Genomic DNA, 20741 nt, shown 5'->3' on the forward strand with positions numbered 1-20741 from the left:
GTTATTCCATTACTGTATTCTAAAATATTGGATTGCTGCCATCTGTGCCCAATGAGAGGGATCTCCAATGCTTGTTTTTTTTTAAAAAAGCAGAACACTAAGATGAATGTGCCCTTAAGATTTTACATCAGCCTGTACTGTAAATAACGATAAATAAGTATATGTTAGCAGCATGATAGGTGTTCGTTAGCAAATACCTGCTTTTTCCAAAGTCAGCGAACATTGCATTAAGTGAACATTGCAACTGCAATAATGTATAAAGTGATTCACTGCGACTGCTATATTTTGAAACTGTAAATATGTATGTATGTGCGTATGTATATGTATTCAGTGATGGTTGGGCCTCCTAAAGGGGAAGGTACTACAAATCCTTTGCATCCTAACCCTAAACCATTCTCAGCCATATCTCCCCTTCCATCTTGGAAGCCCTTCGTATTAGCCATGGATAAACCTGGGTTAGGAGAAGAAAGGTGATTTGCCCAAGGCTACAAACAGGGACAAAAGCAAACATGACATTATTTATGTAATTACTGATCCGTATTTTAGTATCTTTTTATAAAGCAAATAGCAGTCATACCCCCCCCCAGTACCCTCACATGGAAGGAAGAGACTTTCCTCTTTTTTTCTTCACCACAGTTCTGATCTGGGTCAAGGGGAGCATGCAGCTGCTGTATGAATAATCTGGAGTCTGCTTTGACCCTGGATGCAATGCAGAGATGGGGTGTGAGTTCAAGCCCCCAAATAAATTCTCCCCTTTGTTACTGTGTCTCTTCACCAAAAACATAAGATTTTGCAAAGACAAAAAAAATCATTCCCCTATTTGGTAACTACTGCAAGAACAGTATACACTAGACAAATTAAAATTAAACAGTATACACTAGACAAATTAAAATTAAAAATTAAAAATATTAAGAAGCTTGTTCTCTTCTGCCATGTCTGTTCTCTTCTGCCATGGCCGCAAGAAGGAATTTGGAAACTGTAAGTAAGAATTCAATGACAGTTAAACTAAAATGGTAGCAGAAACTTCTTATCTGCCTCCTGCAGCCACACCAGAGTCCACAAACCCAGAGAAGATATCTAAATGCAGCCAAAATGTGGTACTAATGAGAGAAAAACCAACGCCCAAAACTTTATTATAGATGGGTTTTGCTAAGAGCATAATTAAAATTGCAATGACAATCAAATACTTTTGTGATGTTCAATATTGTTAAAGCACATGATGAATTCAATATGTAACAAGTTTTAGTATGTTGTGATGAATTTATGTAATAAATTTGATGAGATTTTGAATTTTAAAAAGAGATTCTTTTACTGCCTTGCTTGAAACCACACAGGTGGTCGCTTGGCACTCTAGTTAAAATAATCACAACCGTTTGGACCTCTCTGTTTTTTTTTTTTTCTGTGAACTGGATAACTTTCGTTGCTTTGGTTTTTCTTCACATTATGTGCTCTGGTAGGATTGATACAAACTACTCAAGCATGCCAGTGTTAAAACAGAAAACCCTATAAGCTGCATGTAAGAGGCAACACGATAGAAGTTTACAGAATTATGCCTGGCATGGCATGAACACTCAAATTCATGGCCATCCAATGAAACTGAATGTTGCAAGATTCAGAACAGGTATAAGAAAGTACTTCTTCACACAGCATATTATTAAAATATGGAACTTGCTCCCACAGGAGACAGCAATGTCCACCTACTTGGATGGCTTTAAAGAGGATTGGACAAATTCATAGAGACTGCTTTCAATGGTTACTAGTCATAATGGCCATTCGCTGCCTCCACAGTTGCTGGAAACCACAGGAGGGGAGCACACTCTTGTGCTCAGATCTTGCTTGAGGGATTCCCTACAAGTATCTGGTTGGCCACTGTGAGAATAGGGGGCTGGACCATTGGCCTCATTCAGCAGGCTCTTCTGGTGTGCTTTTCAGAAGAATAACTTACCATGTTCTTTCAACCTCCAGTGCCCAAGGTTGAAAGGATCTGTGCAGAGCAGACCCCCAGTTATTGTATAAATCGGGAAATGTTATCACAGCTCGTTAGAAAACGAAACAACTCTTGAGTTTTGATTTCCACAGAAACGAAACCAAGTATATGAATAGGTTATGGTGATATGATTTCAGAAAACCAACACCCAGGATTAATGCACAAAGGTATGCCGTGAATAAAAAGAAAGTACATTTTAAAGCCACTTAATCTTCCATGACACGAAAACAGGTCAGGCTAACATTTTGACAGCACTTGGAAGCTGAAAAGACTGACTTAGTAACAAATGACCGATTCATCAGCTATGGCCACTCCTGGATTAGGATAGCCATACTATAGTAATATCCACTCTTGCAACCTTGCATTTAGCTTACTCTAATGCACTCTATGTAGGGCTGGCTAGCCTTAGAAGACAATCCAGAAACTTCCACTAATGCAGAATTTAGCTGACATTTCTTTGCCGCCTCTATTACATCTGCAGAAAACAACAGCAGGACACTCTTTAAGTTGGTTCGCAATCTAATGGAATCACTTCGCCATCATGGGTGGGGTATAAATATTGTTGTTATTATTATTATTATTATTATTATTATTATTAATCATATAATACCTATTCTGCAGGATCTGCACTGGCTACCTACTGGTTATCAAGCTCAATTTAAGATGTCAATGCTGACATCTAAAGTCTTAAATTATTTGGGACTCAAGTACTTAACAGATCACCTCATATCAGTCAATATGGCCTCTGATATTGGCAAATATTTACACGTGTATCCCTTTCTGTTTCAGGAAATGATAATTCATGAATTCTTGCTTTAACCTGTAGACATATACAGAAATATACAGGTTCCTAAACATTCCACACACACATACCGAGCTAATATGTTTAATGTGATTAACAGTTAACCAATCCACTGAGTATAAGTCAAGCCTCTGTTGAGTCCAATTTTGGATTACATTGCCTCTGGAAGGATGAACCCTACCGCTAAGCAGTGTGGGCAGCTGCCACAGGTGGCATATGCTGGGGTGGGGTAGCTGCAATCTTGACGGAGTTGGAGGCTGCAGTCAGGTACATGGCTCAGAGCTGAAGACTGGGAGATCATTGCATCTGATGCTTGGGGACAGTAGCTCGGATCCTCCCCAAACACCAGCCACTCTGGGCAGCTTCCAACAAAATATTAAAACACGATAAAACATCAAACATTAAAAGCTTCCCTAGACAGGGCTGCCTTCAGATGTCTTCTAAAAGTCAGGTAGTTTTTTATTTACTTGACATCTGATGGGAGGGCGTTCCACAGGGCGGGCGCCACTACTGAGAAGGCCCTCTGCTTGGTTCCTGTAACTTTGCTTCTCACAGTGAGGGAACCGCCAGAAGGCCCTGGGCGCTGGACCTCGGTGTCCGGGCTGAATGATGGAGGTGGAGACGCTCCTTCAGGTATACTGGTTGCCTTTGACCAGTCTTGCCACCAGCCTTGTGACTTTGCTCTGTATTCCTACTTTCTCAGGTGTAGGGTAGTGAGAGCATGGGGCAGCACCAATTTCCCAACAACACCCTTTGTGACATTCACTCCATGGTCAGGGGAAAGCACTCCTACATGCAGAAGCTTTTTGCAGCCAATCAGTCATGTGTGTTTGCACCGTAATCTGTTTAATTTTACAATCTGCCTTGCATTATTGCTTTGAGCTGTATTTTATAGTAGTTTTATTCAGCTATTTTAAAACTGTATGTCAAAAGTCACTTTGAGAGCTTGGTTTTAGTTGAAAAACACCCAAGAAGTTTGTGTAATAAATAGGAATGGGGGGTGGAATTGATTACATTTGCATTTAATTTGCTTTGTTTGCACTTTTCAAAACACACGAACTGAAACACAGGCATCCTTCAAAATTCACACTTTTCTGAAATTTGCAGTGCAGTTTTCCAGCCAAGTAATGTGTACAAAAAAAAGAATATAATATGGTGAGCTGTGCATAAAACTGCACCTATTAGCAAAAATAACATACAGGCATGTGTTCTATTGGGGAAAATGCTTTGCAAAAATGTGTATATTAGGCAAAATTGCACACAAACGTGCACATTAAGAGAAATTCTGATGAATTTTCAAAATGACTTTAAAAAGTAAGTAAATACAAAAGCTGATGTGGAAATGTGGGGAACTGAACTTAATGATAGGGGAAATGAGAAAAGAAACTGAAGGTGAGAGATTCTCTCATCTTTAGATTATCTAAAATGATAAAATAAATAAATATAAATTTCTATCTGCATCCGAAAAGCTCCTGACATAGATGTGGTATCTTGAAAATGATCCCTTGTTGTGCCTGCATGGTCTTAGAATGTGGATGAGCTTGAGCCATAAAAGTTCATACATGTATCCCTAACATTATATTGATTTCAGAGATATAAACACATACCCCATATCAGAAGCTTTCAAAGATAGGTCAGTAAAATTATCTGGTACTTATGTGATGTTATGTGATGTTTTCAGTGGGTGTTATTGTACATATTACTCACTGAATAACAATGGTTGAGGAAGTGGTTTTTTGTGGTTTTTTTAAGCCAACTTGCCTCGTTGCTGCTTGCAGATCATGTGACAGGAGTTGGCAGAAAAAACACCCTGCTTCTTAGTCCCTTGCAAAGTGATTTTGTAGATGTGCTTGTCCCTTGCAACTAACAGAAGAAGCAACTAACAGAAGAACCAAGAACAGAGATGTTTGGGTTTCTTTGACTGAACAAAATGTATTTATGCAGCATTTGTGGCATGGAGTCTGCATAACTATCTTGGTAAGTGATTTAATATAGAGATGAAGACTGATAAGATATACTTCCTCAAAAGCCAGAGAAAAGTGATATTAAAATGATTGTATCCTTTGTACTATATGGAGATAAATTTATGGGGCATCGTACTGTCTTTGTGTAAGTGCTAGTTACAGATAGGTAGCCGTGTTGGTCTGCCATAGTCAAAACAAAAAAAATTCCTTCCAGTAGCACCTTAAAGACCAACTAAGTTAGTTCTTGGTATGAGCTTTCGTGTGCATGCACACTTCTTCAGATACACTTCTGGTAAGTGATACTGGTAAGTGGAGAAGCTAATGCAGTAATCAAACGACAGCTTTACCGGGCATCCATTTTCAGTGTATTTGAAGAAGTGTGCATGCACACGAAAGCTCATACCAAGAACTAACTTAGTTGGTCTTTAAGGTGCTACTGGAAGGAATTTTTTTTGTTTTGTGTAAGTGCTGTTCTTTTATAGGATAATTGTGTTTTAAAGGATGAATACTTATTGCAGCAACTCAGTATTATGTCTAACTTTTATTTAATTAGTTCTAAGAAACCAAACTGAAAAGTTTGGGGTTCAGAAAAAGTATGTAGTATTCAAGTAACTGTGGATTTTTAAAATTGTTTTCTCTCTCTGTAATAGAGCCAGATAGCTGCCTACATTTTTCTCCCCTTTCAAAAATTAATTAAGTAGTTTCCTAGTATTTTTAAAACACACATTTGACTTTTTAAATAAGTAATAGTCTGAGCTGTGCAAAAAAAGTAAAAAAAAAAAGCTAAAACTAATTTGGTGAAAAACATACAGAGTTGAGATGGAAAGTGTCACACCCATAAATGCTTTCGTTTTTGTTTCGTTTCCCAGAACTGCTGCTCTTCAGTTAAAATAGTTGGAAAGCCTGAGCACTTCAAGATAATGGTAAGCATTAATCTTTGAGTGCAATTATATGTATGTCTACTCAGAAGTAAGTTCTATGAAGTTCAGTTTTCTCCCATGTAAGCCTTTCAGTCACAATTAATATTTATTAATGGATCGAAATGTGTTTTTAATAGGATCTATTACAAATCTATACATTGTTTCCCCTGCCCCTGCACCCCCATATTTTATATTCACAACAGCCCTGTGAGGTGGGTCAGGCTCTGAGGTAGTGACTGACTCAAAATCACCTAGTGAGATTCGTAGCTGAGTGGGGATTTGAACCTGGGTCTCCTCTGTCCCAGTCCACCACTCTAACTGCTAAACCACACTGTCTATGGTGTACATATCTGGTTAGGTGCTACGTATTGTGACTGGCCAATTGACCCAGGTCACCCAGAACTGCATGAGGCAGGGACCACCAACTCACCACCAGGGCGAAAAACATCATTGGCGGCAATGGGTGTCAGGCTGGCAGCCAAGTTGGAGGGAGAATAGCAGCGACTTCTTTTGCCTATATAGGGGCAGAGAGAGGCAGAGAGATGTATGTGAGAGTGAGAGACTGGAGTTATGTGAGATTTGAACCTTTTTAGTCAGGATCTCTGAATACTAATGTCCAATATCGGTCTATTTTTGGGATGTAGCCAATCCACACATATTGGTATGAGAAGCTGAGAGTTTTCGATAGGTGTGGTGCACCTTAATGCAAAACAGCTTTGGTGTGGTGTGCACACACACCCAGAGCAAACATAGCTTGTTGGTCAGACCAAAACTCAACCTTCAGCAACCTAGTGAAGGTCCTTAAACTGGGAAACAAATGAGAACTTTATCAACCATTTTCTCTCCCTCTCTTTTACTTAATCTTTGAAAGCTTGGGAGTACCGTGTGAATGCTTGGTACGATGTATTCTGTAACTGTTATTCACAATAGCAACGTAAGAAGTTCTTTCTCCCACCACAAAAGTTTAGAGGATGTGACATCATACAGTCCGATGTGTCAGATTTTCTAACTGTTATTGAAAAAATTAGACATATAGTCATGCCTCAGGTTGAAGTAGCTTCGGGTTGAGCGTTTTCGGGTTGTGCTCCGCGGCGACCCGGAAGTAACAGAACGGGTTACTTCCAGGTTTCGCCGCATGTGCAGACACTCAAAATGACATCACGTGCATGCGCGGAAGCGGCGAATCGTGATCCGTGCACACGCAGATTCACAGACGCGGGTTGCGTTCTGCTCTGGATGCGAACGGTGCTCCAGAACAGATCCCGTTCGTATCCAGAGGTACCACTGCACGTCAGTGGGTTTAGGATTGCACCCTAAGAGTACAGTTGTATCTTGATTGTGAAAAGCCTTGCAACTCAAAAGTTTGGCTCCCGAACACCGCAAACCCAGAAGTGAGTGTTCCGGTTTGTGAATGTTCTTTGGAACCCAAATATCTGACCCTGCTTCCACGGCTTCTGCTTGAGTGCAGGAAGTTCCTGCAGGCAATCAGAAGCCGCACCTTGGTTTTCAAAAGTTTTCGGAAGTCGAACGGACTTATGGAACGGATTTTGTTCGAGAACTAAGGTGCTGACTAGAAACGCTTCGAATTTTAGCCATAGCAGCTTTGTGATTATTTGTTAGCTACTTCATCAACTTTGTCGTTAAGGTGCTGCAAGGCACTTGGTTCGTTTTGCCACAGAATAACAGGATTACTCCTCTGGAAATTTGTTAACGTTGAAAGAGATCATACAGGCAAGGCAGCTGATTTGTAAATATCCATAGATGGCTAAAATATGCATGTCTATTGTGAAGTATTAGAGATTACATTTCCACATAGCAGAGGAAGAAAGACTTGTGCAAAATAGATTAATTGCAGCGGAACACAATATGCCAGATGAACGTGTGAATGAATGTCAGAATGGGCTGAGACACATGCAAGTGCAAATGCACCAGCAGGGCCAGACTAGTGCTTCTGCCAGTTCATTTGCACTGCATCGCCCTCCTTGTCACCTCACCCTCCTCCCTTCCTCGTATGCAATAGCAACCCACCTGTTGGAAAACTAGTACAGCAGCACCCCTCCATCCCACAAAGCACTTGAGTCAGATCAACAATTATTATTTTTTAAATTTTTTTTAATGCACAGAAATGATAGAAATGTAAACTCTGCAATAACTGAAATACTAGAAAATAAAAATAAATACCCAAAGCAAATGTATCTTACTAAGCCCTAAATTCCCAAAATTTCCACCTAGTTAAAAGCTTACTGAATTCCCAGTCTTATAGATTAAACATTGGGGTGGGAGGTTGTAGCTACCAATCCAAGTAGGGATCCGAGGAACTATGGTTTCTGCAGACTAATGGGGGGAATTGAGAAAGATGGAACCTAGAATCTACAATTTTATTATCTAGTGCAGTGGTCCTCAACCAGTGGGCCGTGGCTGATGCCTTAGATCCCAGCTCCTCGGAAATAAACCTATGTAACTGCCCTCCACTGGAAGCAAAATACTGGGAGAGGGAGACATGGATTTGTGGTCAGATCAAAAAAGGCTACTATAGGCAACTTATACAGGGGTCACATCCCAAGCCCCCACATGCGTCAGTGAAATGTACATGTCAGGAGCAAGCTGGAGAGCTCTAGTGGCTTATGAGGGGACATCCTCTTCAGCCTCTGGGGAGGGTCTTCTCGCAAGCCACTAGAGCTCTCCAGGGCACTCCCCACTTCCAGGTTCCGGGCACCAGTGGCAAAGCTGCATGCTCCACTACCAGAGGTGGAGAGCAAGCAGGGGCATGGCTGGGGTGCCCTGGGGTGCAACACGTGCCCTGGGGCGTGGCACGCCGCCTGCAAGGGCATGGCGCACGTTCTCTGGGCATGACACACCATCTGTGGTGCCCAGCATGCAGTGCATGTCGGGGGGTGCTGTGATGGCACCTAACCAGAATAGTGGCGCCAGGAAAAGTTAGGATTCCAGGTGGAGAAATCGAAGTTGGAAACAGAATTGTTAGAACCTAAGACCAAAGTACTCTCAAAAATGTATAATTTGCTGCTGAAATGGAACACACAAGACGAAATGGTTAAATCGGCTATGATAAAGTGGGCTCAGGATATTGGGCATAATATTATGTTTGAAGATTGGGAAAGGTTGTGGACCACTGGGCTGAACTTCACTGCATGTAATGCTCTGAAGGAAAGTGTAATGAAAATGATATATAGATGGTACATGACCCCAGTTAAATTGGCCAAAATATACCATTCGTCTGATAATAAATGTTGGAAATGTAAGGAAAATGAAGGAACATTCTTTCACCTCTGGTGGACTTGCCCCAGAGTGAAGGTCTTCTGGGAAATGATATACAATGAGCTGAAAAAGGTGTTTAAGTATACCTTTACCAAGAAACCAGAGGCCTTCCTTCTGGGCATTGTCGGCCAGAATGTGTTAAAGAAGGACAGAACATTCTTTATGTACGCAACAATGGCAGCAAGGATACTCATTGCTAAGAATTGGAAAACTCAAGATCTACTCACTCTGGAAGAATGGCAGATGCAGCTGATGGACTATATGCAACTAGCTGAGATGACTGGCAGAATCTGAGACCTGGGAGAGGAGAGGGTTGAAGAAGACTGGAAGAAATTCAAGATTTATCTACAAAAGTATTGTAATTTGACTGAATGTTAACAAGGATGTCAGAGTAGAAATAATTGTCTACCATTAAATTAGATTTGAGTTTAATGATAAGGGAAATAAGGAAAGTATATATACCTTTTTGGAGAAAGGAAGAGACTGTATTTAAATGAACGGATTTAAGATTGTAAACAAAATGATAATTTGCTTGGAAACAATTTTATAATGATGCAAGTGGGAGCGGGAGACGTGAGGGAGTCCAAAATAGTAATGAAAAGATGTTAAATAACCAATGTTGTTTACTAAATATGCATTTGTATTAAAAAACCTTAATAAAAATTTATATAAAAAAAAACAGAATAGTGGTGCCAGGGGCGGTCCGCTCCCTTTGCACCCCTGTTCCTCCACCAGTGCCAGGCACTGCATGTCTGTGTGGTCACATGCGGGTAGGTCATGCTCAATTTGGAAGTTGCCTGGGAGAGTTTAGGGTTGGTGCATAGGCACTCTAAGGGGCCCAGGCTGCGCCCCACAATTTTGAGAACAATCAGTGAGGGAAGGGAGAATGCAAAAGCATCCCTTTGGTTTGAGATGATTTTCCGCTTTTCAAAGTGCACTTTTCTGATTGGAAATTGCTGCAGGATTTCTGGGGAGGAAATTACTTCCATCTTTGCAGATGTAATGCCCAAAAATGACAACCGAGACGGTGGTTCACATTAAAAAACAAAAAACTGGGCGGGGGGAGGAAAGGGAGGAGAGAGTGAGAGTGATTTTCTAGAATTTTGTATTGGACTCCATTGGAAGCCTGTTTGGCAACTTTTCCAAAGTAAAAAGGTAAAAGTAAAGGACCCCTGGATGGTTAAGTCCAGTCAAAGGTGACTATGGGGATGCGGCACTCATTTCACTTTCAGACTGAGGGAGCTGGCGTTTGTCCACAGACAGTTTCGCAGGTCATGTGGCCAGCATCACTAAACCACTTCTGGCACAATGGAACACCATGACGGAAACCAGAGCGCACAGAAACACTGTTTACCTTCCTGCTGCAGCAGTACCTATTTATCTACTTGCACTGGCGAGCTTTCAAACTGCTAGGTTGGCAGGAGCTGGGACAGAGCAAAGGGAGCTCACTCCATCATGGGGATTCGAACTGCGCTTCTTCCGATCAGCAAGCCATAGTGGTTGTAATCTGTGCTCTAGGTCACAGTATGGTATAGGGAAGTGGACAATGTGTAGTTTGAATACAAGACTCCTAGAATCAAATTTCATGAAACTGACTGAGCAGCCTGCAGCAAGTTCACTCTCCACTGTCCCTGCTCCGAACCATCACAAGATGGTTGCAAGAATGACCAAATTTAGATTAAGAATTGTAAAGTATGTTGGCTGCTGCAAAATAGTGAATTATATTTGGTATATTTTTTCGAATTTTTATTATTATTATTATTATTATTATTATTATTATTATTATTAAGAAAATTTGTTTTCATCTTTCCCCAACTTACAAAAGCAACATTTAGCAGGGCAATAAATGACTCATTATTTTTTAAATGCCTTTTCAAAGCTCTACTGCTTAAATTTTAAGCCTTGAAAAGAAATCATAGGCAAAACCGCTAAATGATGAAACCACAAGTTTTTGCCAAGTATTCCACAGGGGAACCACAGAAAGAATGTAGTTGGTCAAGGGTTGAGAACCTCTGATCTAGTGTATAGGGGACCCAGAATGGTCCAAATGGAAAGTCATTTCAAGGTAAAAATTGAGGGAAAATGTTTAAAACTGGAATGGTCTAAGCCGTGCAAGAGAATAAACAGAATGTAAAATAAAAATGCATTCATTTATAGCACAAAATTAGTCAAATATCTGGCCTCAAAAGGCTGACTCAGAGAAAATGGCTAAGAACAAATCTGAGGGTGGAATATGCTCAAAGCAAGAAATCCCTTCTCTAAAACAAAGAAGGCAAAAAGGCAAGCTGGGCTCCAAAGGACTTGGACCAAAAATATATATATTGGGGGAAAATAAAATTAAGCAAAAGAAAGCAAGTGACTTCTAACCATGAGATGCAGTATTTTTGATTCCTCTAGATCTCTACGTTTTCCTGTCTTCTGATTCATTATTTTCTCACATCTCACCTTTTTTCACTAACATTCCATTAGTGGTAAATGACAAATCAGTGGAAGGCCCATGTAAACATAGGAAGTTTATTTTATTTTTAATTAATGTGGAAGTGGATGGACATATTCCTAAGCCACATAAAGTAAGGGTTTGATTATCTTCTATATGTTGTATTATTTCTTCTTGATTAAATTAAACAGCAGCTATTTGAAAATGAGTAAATGTTTCTTGGTTTTGGTTTTCTGGCTTTCAGATGTCATTTTAATAAGGAAGACCAACTAGACAGCACACTGACAGAAGAACTCAAATATGGGGAAGAAAAGGTAAGCTGAATTAAAATGAACAAAAATATAGAAAGTGATTTGGGAGGTTATATAGGGTTGCCATACGTCCAAAATTTCCTGGACATAACTCATAAACTTTGCTCAACAACTTTTGTGTCTGGATTTCCACTTTTTGAAATATGGCAACCCTTTGTTATAACGAGATTTAAACATCAGGGTTTTCAAATTAACTTCACTGAAAAATCTGAGCCTGATCTCCAAAATGTAAACTTCCTTCCCACTAAATAGAAGCCTATCCATTTAAATCTTTTTAGATGTGTGGTGCAAGACATAGGACAGGATTATGTAGAACAGTGTTCTTTGACCTAAAGATTGGACAACTCTATTCAACCCCAACAGGATGATGGGCAGTATAGTCCATTCACATAAAGAGAATCAAAGTTAAATAACACTGATGCAGATGAAGGGGTGTTTGCAAAATGTTGAATGTCGTGTAGAAAGAAAAGGTTTGTTTTCATTAACGCGGTGTATTGCTTATTTTTTTCTTAAAAGGGCTAAAAACATCAAGAAAAGCAACCAGCTAGATTTGCCTGAAATAATTGAGGACTGGACTAAGGAACACGTAAAACAATGGGTGACGAATGAACTTAAGCTTGAGGAGAAACATGGCGACATCCTTCTTCATCAAGATGTGACAGGCGCCATTTTGAAACTTTTAACCAAGCAAGACCTCACAGAAATGGGTATAACCTATGGCCCAGCTTGCCAAATAATGCACGCACTGGGAAAAAAGGATGTTCCAGGTGAAAGCCCTAGCAATTCTTCTGGGCAAGAACGTAGCGCAAGGCCTTTTGATACTGACTCGTCAATTAAAAGTGAAGATGCAGGTGCAATGAAAGAAAATGGCAAAGGGAATTCAGCCGGTGCTGATGCGTCGCCAGCGTTTGCAAGATCTAAATCCACTGAGCCACCAGAATCTGTACTTGAAGAAACAAGAAAAAATATGGCTCACCAAGGAAATAGAAATAACCAGCTTCCAACTAGACAAACATGTCTCCCCTACCCTTTTGATGAGTTTCACATTAGCCATCGTTATATTCAACATTATGTCCTTCATATACCTGAAACAGGTCCCCTCAATCTTATTGATCCAGTCCATGAATTTAAACTCTTTACAAATACAGAAAATGCAACAGAGGAGGATATGAAGATGAAATTTTGCAATGAGGTTTTCAGATTTGCTGCAGCATGCATGAACTCTCGCACCAATGGTACTATCCACTTGGGAGTCCAGGACAAGCCACATGGAGAAATTATTGGAGTAAAAGTTCAAAATAAAGAGAAATATATTAGCTATTTTGAGTTAATAAACAAATACTTTGGAGATGCTGTCATTGGTGTTGCAAAAGATTGCATTAGGAAACCTAGGTTTGTGGAAGTATTGCAACAAAACAGCATCCCATCAGAAACATTTGTTATTGAAGTTGATGTGGTTCCAAAGTACTCTAGTTGCCTATCTAAATATTTCCCTACTAATAACTACAATTTTAAGACTAAAAAATGGGATCCATGTTTGTTTATAAGAGATGGTGCATCTTCCAAAAACCTCTTAAAATCTAATGATAAAACAGAACATAAATCATTTTTGGCCAAACTGGAGAAATTAGCAGAGGACAGAAAAGAAGCTGAGGAAAAACATGGAGAAAAAAGGAGGAATATAGATGGGGAAGGTCGTAAGCTGGTGAGCTTGCTCACAGGCAACAGAGACTTGCTAGATAACTCCCATTATGACTGGTATATTTTAGTCACAAACAAATGTCATCCAAATCAGACACAGCATATAAACTTCTTGCAGGAAATAAAGTTATTTGCTGTTCTAGAGTTTGATCCAGAATCAGCAAGCAATGGTGTCGTCAAAGCATTCAGAGAAGACAGAGCTGCAAACCTTCATTTTCCAAAGCAGTACCAGAAGCCTGGGAATTCAACTTCTGAAACAATTGAAGAACTTAATCTCTATCAGCAGCCAAGTTGGATTTTCTGCAACGGTAGGTCAGACTTGAACAGTGAAGCATATCAACCCTTGAGTCCTGGACTCTGGCAGCAGCAGAAGGCAGCTGAGGTTAGGAAACTGATCTCATTTCTATCCCATCCAGATATAATGCAAAGAGGAAAATTTTTGGTGGTGTTTCTCATGCTGTCAAAAGTGGAAGATCCAGGTGATCCCATGATAGAAGCTTTCTGTGCTTTTTATCAAGAACTTAATGGACTTGATGATATGCTGTGTATATGTATTGGGGCACAAACATACCCATGCTGGAGAGATCTCCTGCGAGCCAGATTTATTGAATCAGACACACTAGCAGATAGGTGCATATCTCACTTGAGCCTACCAATGGTGGATGGTACCATCCAAAAACTAAAATCAGTGACCCAAACTTCTCAGAGACTTTTGCCATCAAAGGGGGGTTCTTTTACAATTCTCTCAAAGAAAGAAGAAGACTTTATGACTGCATTGGAAATACTATGTGAAAATGAATGCAAGGACACAGAAATTGAGAAAAATAAAGAAAAATTTTATGAATTTAAAAAATCCCAAGAAGAGCATTTTTATCGTGGTGGGAAAGTGTCTTGGTGGAATTTCTATTTCTCCTCTGAAAACTACTGTTTACCTTTTATTAAACGGGATGCATATGAGACACTTGAAGAGCTGATTGAAAGAGGATCTCAGTCTCCTAAACAGTCGCCCACAAAAATTATCAACCTTTATCATCATCCGGGTTGTGGTGGTACTACTTTAGCCATGCATATTCTCTGGGAACTGAGAAAGAAATTTAGATGTGCTGTTCTGAAAAATAAAACAGTTGATTTTGCAGAAATTGCAACACAATTGACCACGTTACTTACATATGGGACATCAAACAAGTTTGATTATTTGCCAGTACTGCTACTTGTAGATGACTTTGAAGAGCAAGAAAATGTTTACCTGCTACAGCATGCTATGCAGTCTGCCATAGCAGAAAAGGGTATTCAATATGAAAATCCTATAGTTATAATCTTAAATTGCATGAGATCCCAGAATCCTGGGGAAAGCTCAAAAAGCAACAGCTTGAACAGTATTGCACTGAAACAAAAACTAAGTCCGAAAGAACAAAGGGCTTTTGAGGAAAAACTGAAAGAAATTGAAGAGCAGTATGATCATCCTGAAGATTTTTACTCATTTATGATTATGAAAAGAAATTTTGACCAGCAGTACATAGAGAATGTAGTTAAGAACACTCTAAAAGGTTTGGATGTTAGCAGTAAGCAAGCTCAACTTATTTCCTTTCTGGCACTGTTAAATTCTTACGTCACTGAGTCCACAATTTCAGTATCACAATGTGAGGAATTTTTGGGAATAAGTACTAAAAAGGCTTACTGGGGTACAGAAAACCTGGATGACAAGATGGGAAACTGCTCCAACATTATAATACAGACTGAAGTGCAAGAACGTGGGCGATACAAAGGGGTACGTATTAGTCATTCATTGATTGCTGGACAATGCTTAGAGGAATTTAAACAAACTTACAAACTAACAAAAAGTAAGATTACACTGTTGTTGTTAAGAGAGAATTTATTTTATGACATGGGCATAGGGAGAGACAAACTTCAGCAGGATGTTCAAAACATGCTGCTTATAAGGCACCGAAAGGAACATGGAGATGACGCAGACACTTTGTTTTCTCCATTAATCGAAGCAATTCAAAAAGAAGAGAGGAGTGTTGAAGTTGAAACGGTGTTAACTGAGGCAACTCGCATATTTAGTCAAAATGTTTTTATCAGCCAAGCCTTAGCAAGGCATTTCTACATCAAGGAGAAAAACTTTAATCGTGCACTAGAGTGGGCTAGAAAAGCTAAAAAAGGTGCCCCTAACAACTCATATATATCAGACACTTTGGGTCAAGTATATAAAAGTGAAATAAAGCATTGCCTAGAAGAAAATGCAGAGAAATCTATAACTGTTGAAATTCTGAAACGTTTGTTGAATCTTGCAAAGTGTGCCTCAGAGGCATTTAAAGAATCTCAAGAACAAACAGAAAATATAGACAGTGAAAAGGAATATTTTCAGAGTATAAAATACAAGAGAAAATATGAAACATATAATACATCTGGTTACCTTGGAGAAATAGAAACTGGTCTATATGCTATAGAAATGATTGAATCTCTGTTCAACAAAAAAGATGAACTCTCTAGAAAACACATAATACAGTTTTTGTCAGGAAATGGGGGTATTCCAAAAGTCCCGGGTGATACAGAGAATGAAGAATACAGATTGACACTGGAAGAATATGCTAGTTATCTAAGTAATCTGCACACAAATTTGAAAAAAGCATTTGATTTTTTTGAGAACTACTTTGTTTTTTTGAAGCCGAAAAATCCTGAAAAAGAAATTGCGGAGCTCAAAATTCGGAGAAAGGTACAAGAAGTTTTCAACAAGTATGCCGAAACATTTTGCCACTCTGATTCAGACTGGCTAATGAACTCAAAACTGAGTTCATCTTTGCAGGTGGAAAATTACAAGAAGAGTTTAGAAGCTTCCAAAGCTGACAAGTTTTCTGGAATTTTGGAACATCTCAGCAATCATGAAAATGCTATAAGCAAAATTGAGGACGTAGTGAAACAGTATACACTTTTGCTTGATCAGAGCTCTAGCAAATCTTTGCAGAGATACAAACTGAATTTTATCTTGGCCAACATTGTTCTTCATTGCCTCAATCCAAAATCCAAGATGGTACCATCTTTTCTAGAACTGAAAGAACTGCTTAGAACAATTTTGCAGTCAGTAGGTCTAGATTATCGATTTGCAGAACCATACTTCTTGGCTTCTTTATTATTCTGGCCTGAAAATCAAAAGCAATTAGATAAAGATTCCAAACAAATGGGAAAATATATCAATTCTTTGAAGAAGGCATTTAATAGGCAGTACTGGCAAATGTGCCGTTCCAAACAACCTATAGCATTTTTCTACCTTGGAAAAGGAAGCAACCTGAGCAAATTTATTCACAAAGGAAAAATTGATCAGTCTGTTACTGCTAAGAGTAGGGGCAAGTCAAGGCAAAAGATGAATGATGAGCTGAGTTCCCTGTGGCAGACTGGAGAGATATGGAAAACAGAGGAAGCCAAACATCTTTTGCTTCGGCTGAATGGGAAGGCTGAAGATAATATTGTCTATGTCGATTACGGTATTGATGAAGACATTAGAATACCAGCATGGCCTGTTTTCTTAGGCCAGCTGAAGAGTGGTCGGAGTGTAGAAAGAGTATCTTTTTACTTGGGGTTTTCCATTGGAGGCTTGATAGCCTGTGACATAGAAATTATTTAACCCTCTTTGAAAATACATTCCGTTGTACAGCACTGTAAATTTAATTTGACCTCTCCTTTGTCTATAGCAGCAAGAGACACATGGCATTTTATCCTAACACCAGATATAGTATTTGGTTGTATCCAACTAAATTTTACTCAGAGCAGACTTGTTGAATTTGATGACCCCAAGTTAATAATTTCAATGGATACATTTGATTGTGGCTGGCTGTAGATACAACCCTTTTTCCTCCTCTTTGCCCTGAAGGGCAAGGATGTCTCCTCAATCTGTAGTACAGCCAGATGGGGCAATAGCTGAACCAATGTCATTTCCTTGGGCAATAGAAGCTTTATATTAGAATGATTGAGCTTTAAGCATAAAAGCCAGGGATGAGGCACCTTTGGCCCTACAGATGTTGTTAGACTACAGCCCCTATCATCCCAGACAATTTACCATGCTGGCTGGAGTTGATGGGAATTGGAGTCCAACAATATCTAGAGAGCCACAGGTTCCCCATCCCTGCCATAGATGTACATAGGCAAAAATATTTTTCTAATAAAGGTCGTTTTAGTTTATCTTTGCAGAGGAACAGGGAGGAGTCGAATGCTAACTGGACTGGTAGATTTTGCTAACTAATAATTTGAGATTCCCTTCGGCCAGTCCAATTACCAATTTATGAATATAATATGATTTGATTATACCACAACCTGTTGCATAGCATATGGCAATTTCATTATCTTTGCTTTAAGCATCTTGTATGTCATGTGTCCCATTGCAAAGACAAAGTATATTTTTCACAAAACCAACCCTGACTGAGTCGACATAAGAGGCTTCTGCAGTCAGTTTAATGAATTTCTGTCTTGTACTTCATTTTGTAAGTCTGTTATTTCCCTCCCCCCCCCCTTTGCTGTGTTCCTCTCTATTGTATTGGATCCAAACTTAGTCATGATTTAAGTCCCCCTGATTTAAATGCAGCTAATTTACAACACAATCCAGTGCATGTGTATTCAGAACAGCTTTTCTTTTTCTGTTTGGCTATGCTATTTATCTGCTTGCTTCTTATATTTTCTGCTTTTCTGTTCACTTTTTTAATTATTAATTTTATTGTTGGTTGGTACCTACTTAGTTTACTTTTGAAGAGGAAGCAGAGAAAGAAAGGGTAAATAGCATTTAAATTTTGTTCTCTTTTGTTGTAAGAAATAACATTCCATTCATCAATAGTATTATATCTATCTATCATCTATCTATCTATCTATCTATCTATCTATATAAAATTAGAATTTGATCTTGGTGGTCTGATTTTTTATATTATAATCTGCTGGATTAATGAAATATTTGGGGGTCACCTGAACCGTGAACACGGAAAGCCTATAAGAGAATGGAGTGTCCCAGGACAACAAAGAGAAGTTCAGCACTGGTTCAGCTGACCAAGAATGTCATAGAATATATTTCCTTGGATATTACCAAAGGAAAATGGAAAGGTATTTGATAGGGATAATTAAGGGATGAAGATAAATCCTAAATTGGTATGAGCTGAATGGGAGAGCTGTACCACCCATAGGAGAGTGGGAGAAATTCAATATGATTAGGATTTTAATGTGAACCTATCTAATTTGTAGTTTCCAAAACCATACATGAACTGAAACATAGTTGTCATTTGTAATTCATACTTCTCTGAATTTTGTGCTGCAGTTTTCTGCCAAATAATGTACTGTATTCATAAATGTGCATATCGGGGAAAGTGTGAAAATAACATATCAAATGCATTATACTGGGGAAATTGCTTTTAAAAATGTCGACATCATGCAAAACTGCATACCAAAATGTGTATATTGGGAGAAATTTGCACTAAAATTCTGATGAATTTGCATTAAAAAAAATTCACAAGCTGATGCAGAAATGTGGAGTGAATTTAAGACTAGAAAAATTAGAAACTGAGAGGAAACAAAATTGAGAATTGTCCATCCCTAATTATCCCATATACTATTAGCAAACTCATTATCTAAGTGCTGATCCTCATTTAGCCAAAACAGCACCATTCACACATAAGAGGCATGTAAAAGTAGTACAAAAATCTTTTGGGTGCAGGCAAACCTTAAGAAGAGGCACAAAACAGCCCAGTGAGGACTGAGCATGGTCAATGGACACAGAATTTAACTTGTGACTGACTACTGGAAGAAACCAGAGGGAAGAGAGAATGGAATGGAATGGAGTGGCTGGAATTTTTGAACACATTGCAACATTTGGTTGCTAGTCACACTCTTCACCATTTGCCCCCCTGCCCTGTTTTTTTTTAATGCCTTTTCTTATATAAACCCAATCATAGATTGATAGACATACCTGCATATATTACAAACAGAACTAATATGAGGACTAAAGCTCACTTGTATTAATCCCGACATTGCTCACATCTCTTATTCTGGCAGATAATGTTGCTCCTCCAAAATAGATTTGGCCTCTTTGGGCAGCTTTTGCCATCTAAGGCTTCAATGTTTCACGTATGTATGTAAATCCACTGCCTATAGTAGGGCTAGCAGCTGAATAAACGTTGTATAGGTTATCGAATAATCTATTTTGGTAATTCCTAAAAAAGGTTATCAACTTATCTGAAATGAGAGAATGCTATAGGAGTATAAAAGCCATTTATGAAAAAGCCAGCTTAATCATAAACAATGAAAAAAACAATTCATTTCTTTATAGAAAAGGGAACAAGGCAAGGCTGCCCCCTCTCTCCTCTATTATTTACACTAATACTAGAAATACTAAATTCGGAAATAAGAAGGGAAGAAGAAATTAAAGGGATATTACTGGGAAAACAGTCCTTCAAACTAAAAGCCTTTGCGGACAACTTAATATTGGTGAATAAACGTGTATAGGTTTAGACCGCCATCTGTCCAATGCAGCAAACACCTAGGTAATGACACCTATCCTGTAGGTGTCAGTATTACACTATTATTTATGGCATTTTTAATATTCCAGTCACTTTTCTTTCTTGTTAACCATGTTCATATATGTCTTCATAGAATCATAACCTCAAGGGTCATCCAGACTAAACCTGCATAAAGCCATTTGCTGGACTCTTAGTGTTTTATATTCCAATGTAAATGCATTCTAAAATAGATCTGTATAATCATAATCTAATGAGCAAGGGTCACTGAATCTTCAATAACAAAACAGGCTACAGTAAATTGAGCATATAGTTCAAATACTTTGTTTGGGGAGGGGAAACAGGGCGTCTTTCTTCATCCCTTAACATCTCTCGATTTCTGTGTACAGTATGGGGAAATACAAATCCCCCTGGTACTATGATCTATAGGTAAATTGGTTCCCCTTGTCTCATCTAACTTTTTATAAACACAAGTTTAGGTATTTGCACTATGTAACTCCTTGCCACATAACTCAGAGCTCCTCAATGTGACCCGTTTCCAGTGGCACTATTCCCTTATTAAAGTCTTCTAGTACCGGTAGCTTCGATTTGAGATAGACTTAGGTGGGATATACACACTAACACTAGCCACAGGATGAACTAGTAACAAATATTGTTTATTAAAAGGATATTATTATATTTACACTGGGGTCTTAAATGTGCCTGATGAAAATTTCTAAAGACTCGAGAGACTTACACCATCCTCTAAATGACTTTTACTTTAAGCCAAATTCTGTAAACCTCCACCCCAGCCAAAATAACTCATAGCACGCTCCAACTGTTAGGAACAATCTGCCTCTAACCCCAAAGCTCCTC

At 38.9% G+C, this 20741-nt stretch overlaps 1 protein-coding gene across 2 annotated transcripts; it reads left to right on the plus strand.

Annotated features, from left to right (window-relative positions):
• The first annotated feature begins 4597 nt into the window (after positions 1-4597).
• SAMD9L (sterile alpha motif domain containing 9 like) lies at positions 4598-18891 on the plus strand. 2 transcript variants are annotated; one of them, XM_081930924.1, is made up of 4 exons: positions 4598-4766; positions 5623-5676; positions 11631-11700; positions 12214-18891. In XM_081930924.1, exons 3-4 carry the CDS (start codon positions 11687-11689, stop codon positions 17018-17020), a joined length of 4821 nt encoding a protein of 1606 aa, XP_081787050.1. In that variant the 5' UTR covers positions 4598-4766; positions 5623-5676; positions 11631-11686; the 3' UTR covers positions 17021-18891. The 2 variants fall into 2 exon arrangements, with proteins under 2 accessions (XP_081787050.1, XP_081787049.1); XM_081930923.1 differs by having other exon boundaries at positions 5623-5675; positions 11623-11700.
• Positions 18892-20741: the final 1850 nt, after the last annotated feature.

The sequence above is a fragment of the Podarcis melisellensis genome (genome assembly GCF_964234715.1).
Source record: "Podarcis melisellensis genome assembly, chromosome: 12".
In the NCBI taxonomy this organism is placed as follows: Eukaryota; Metazoa; Chordata; class Lepidosauria; order Squamata; family Lacertidae; genus Podarcis; species Podarcis melisellensis.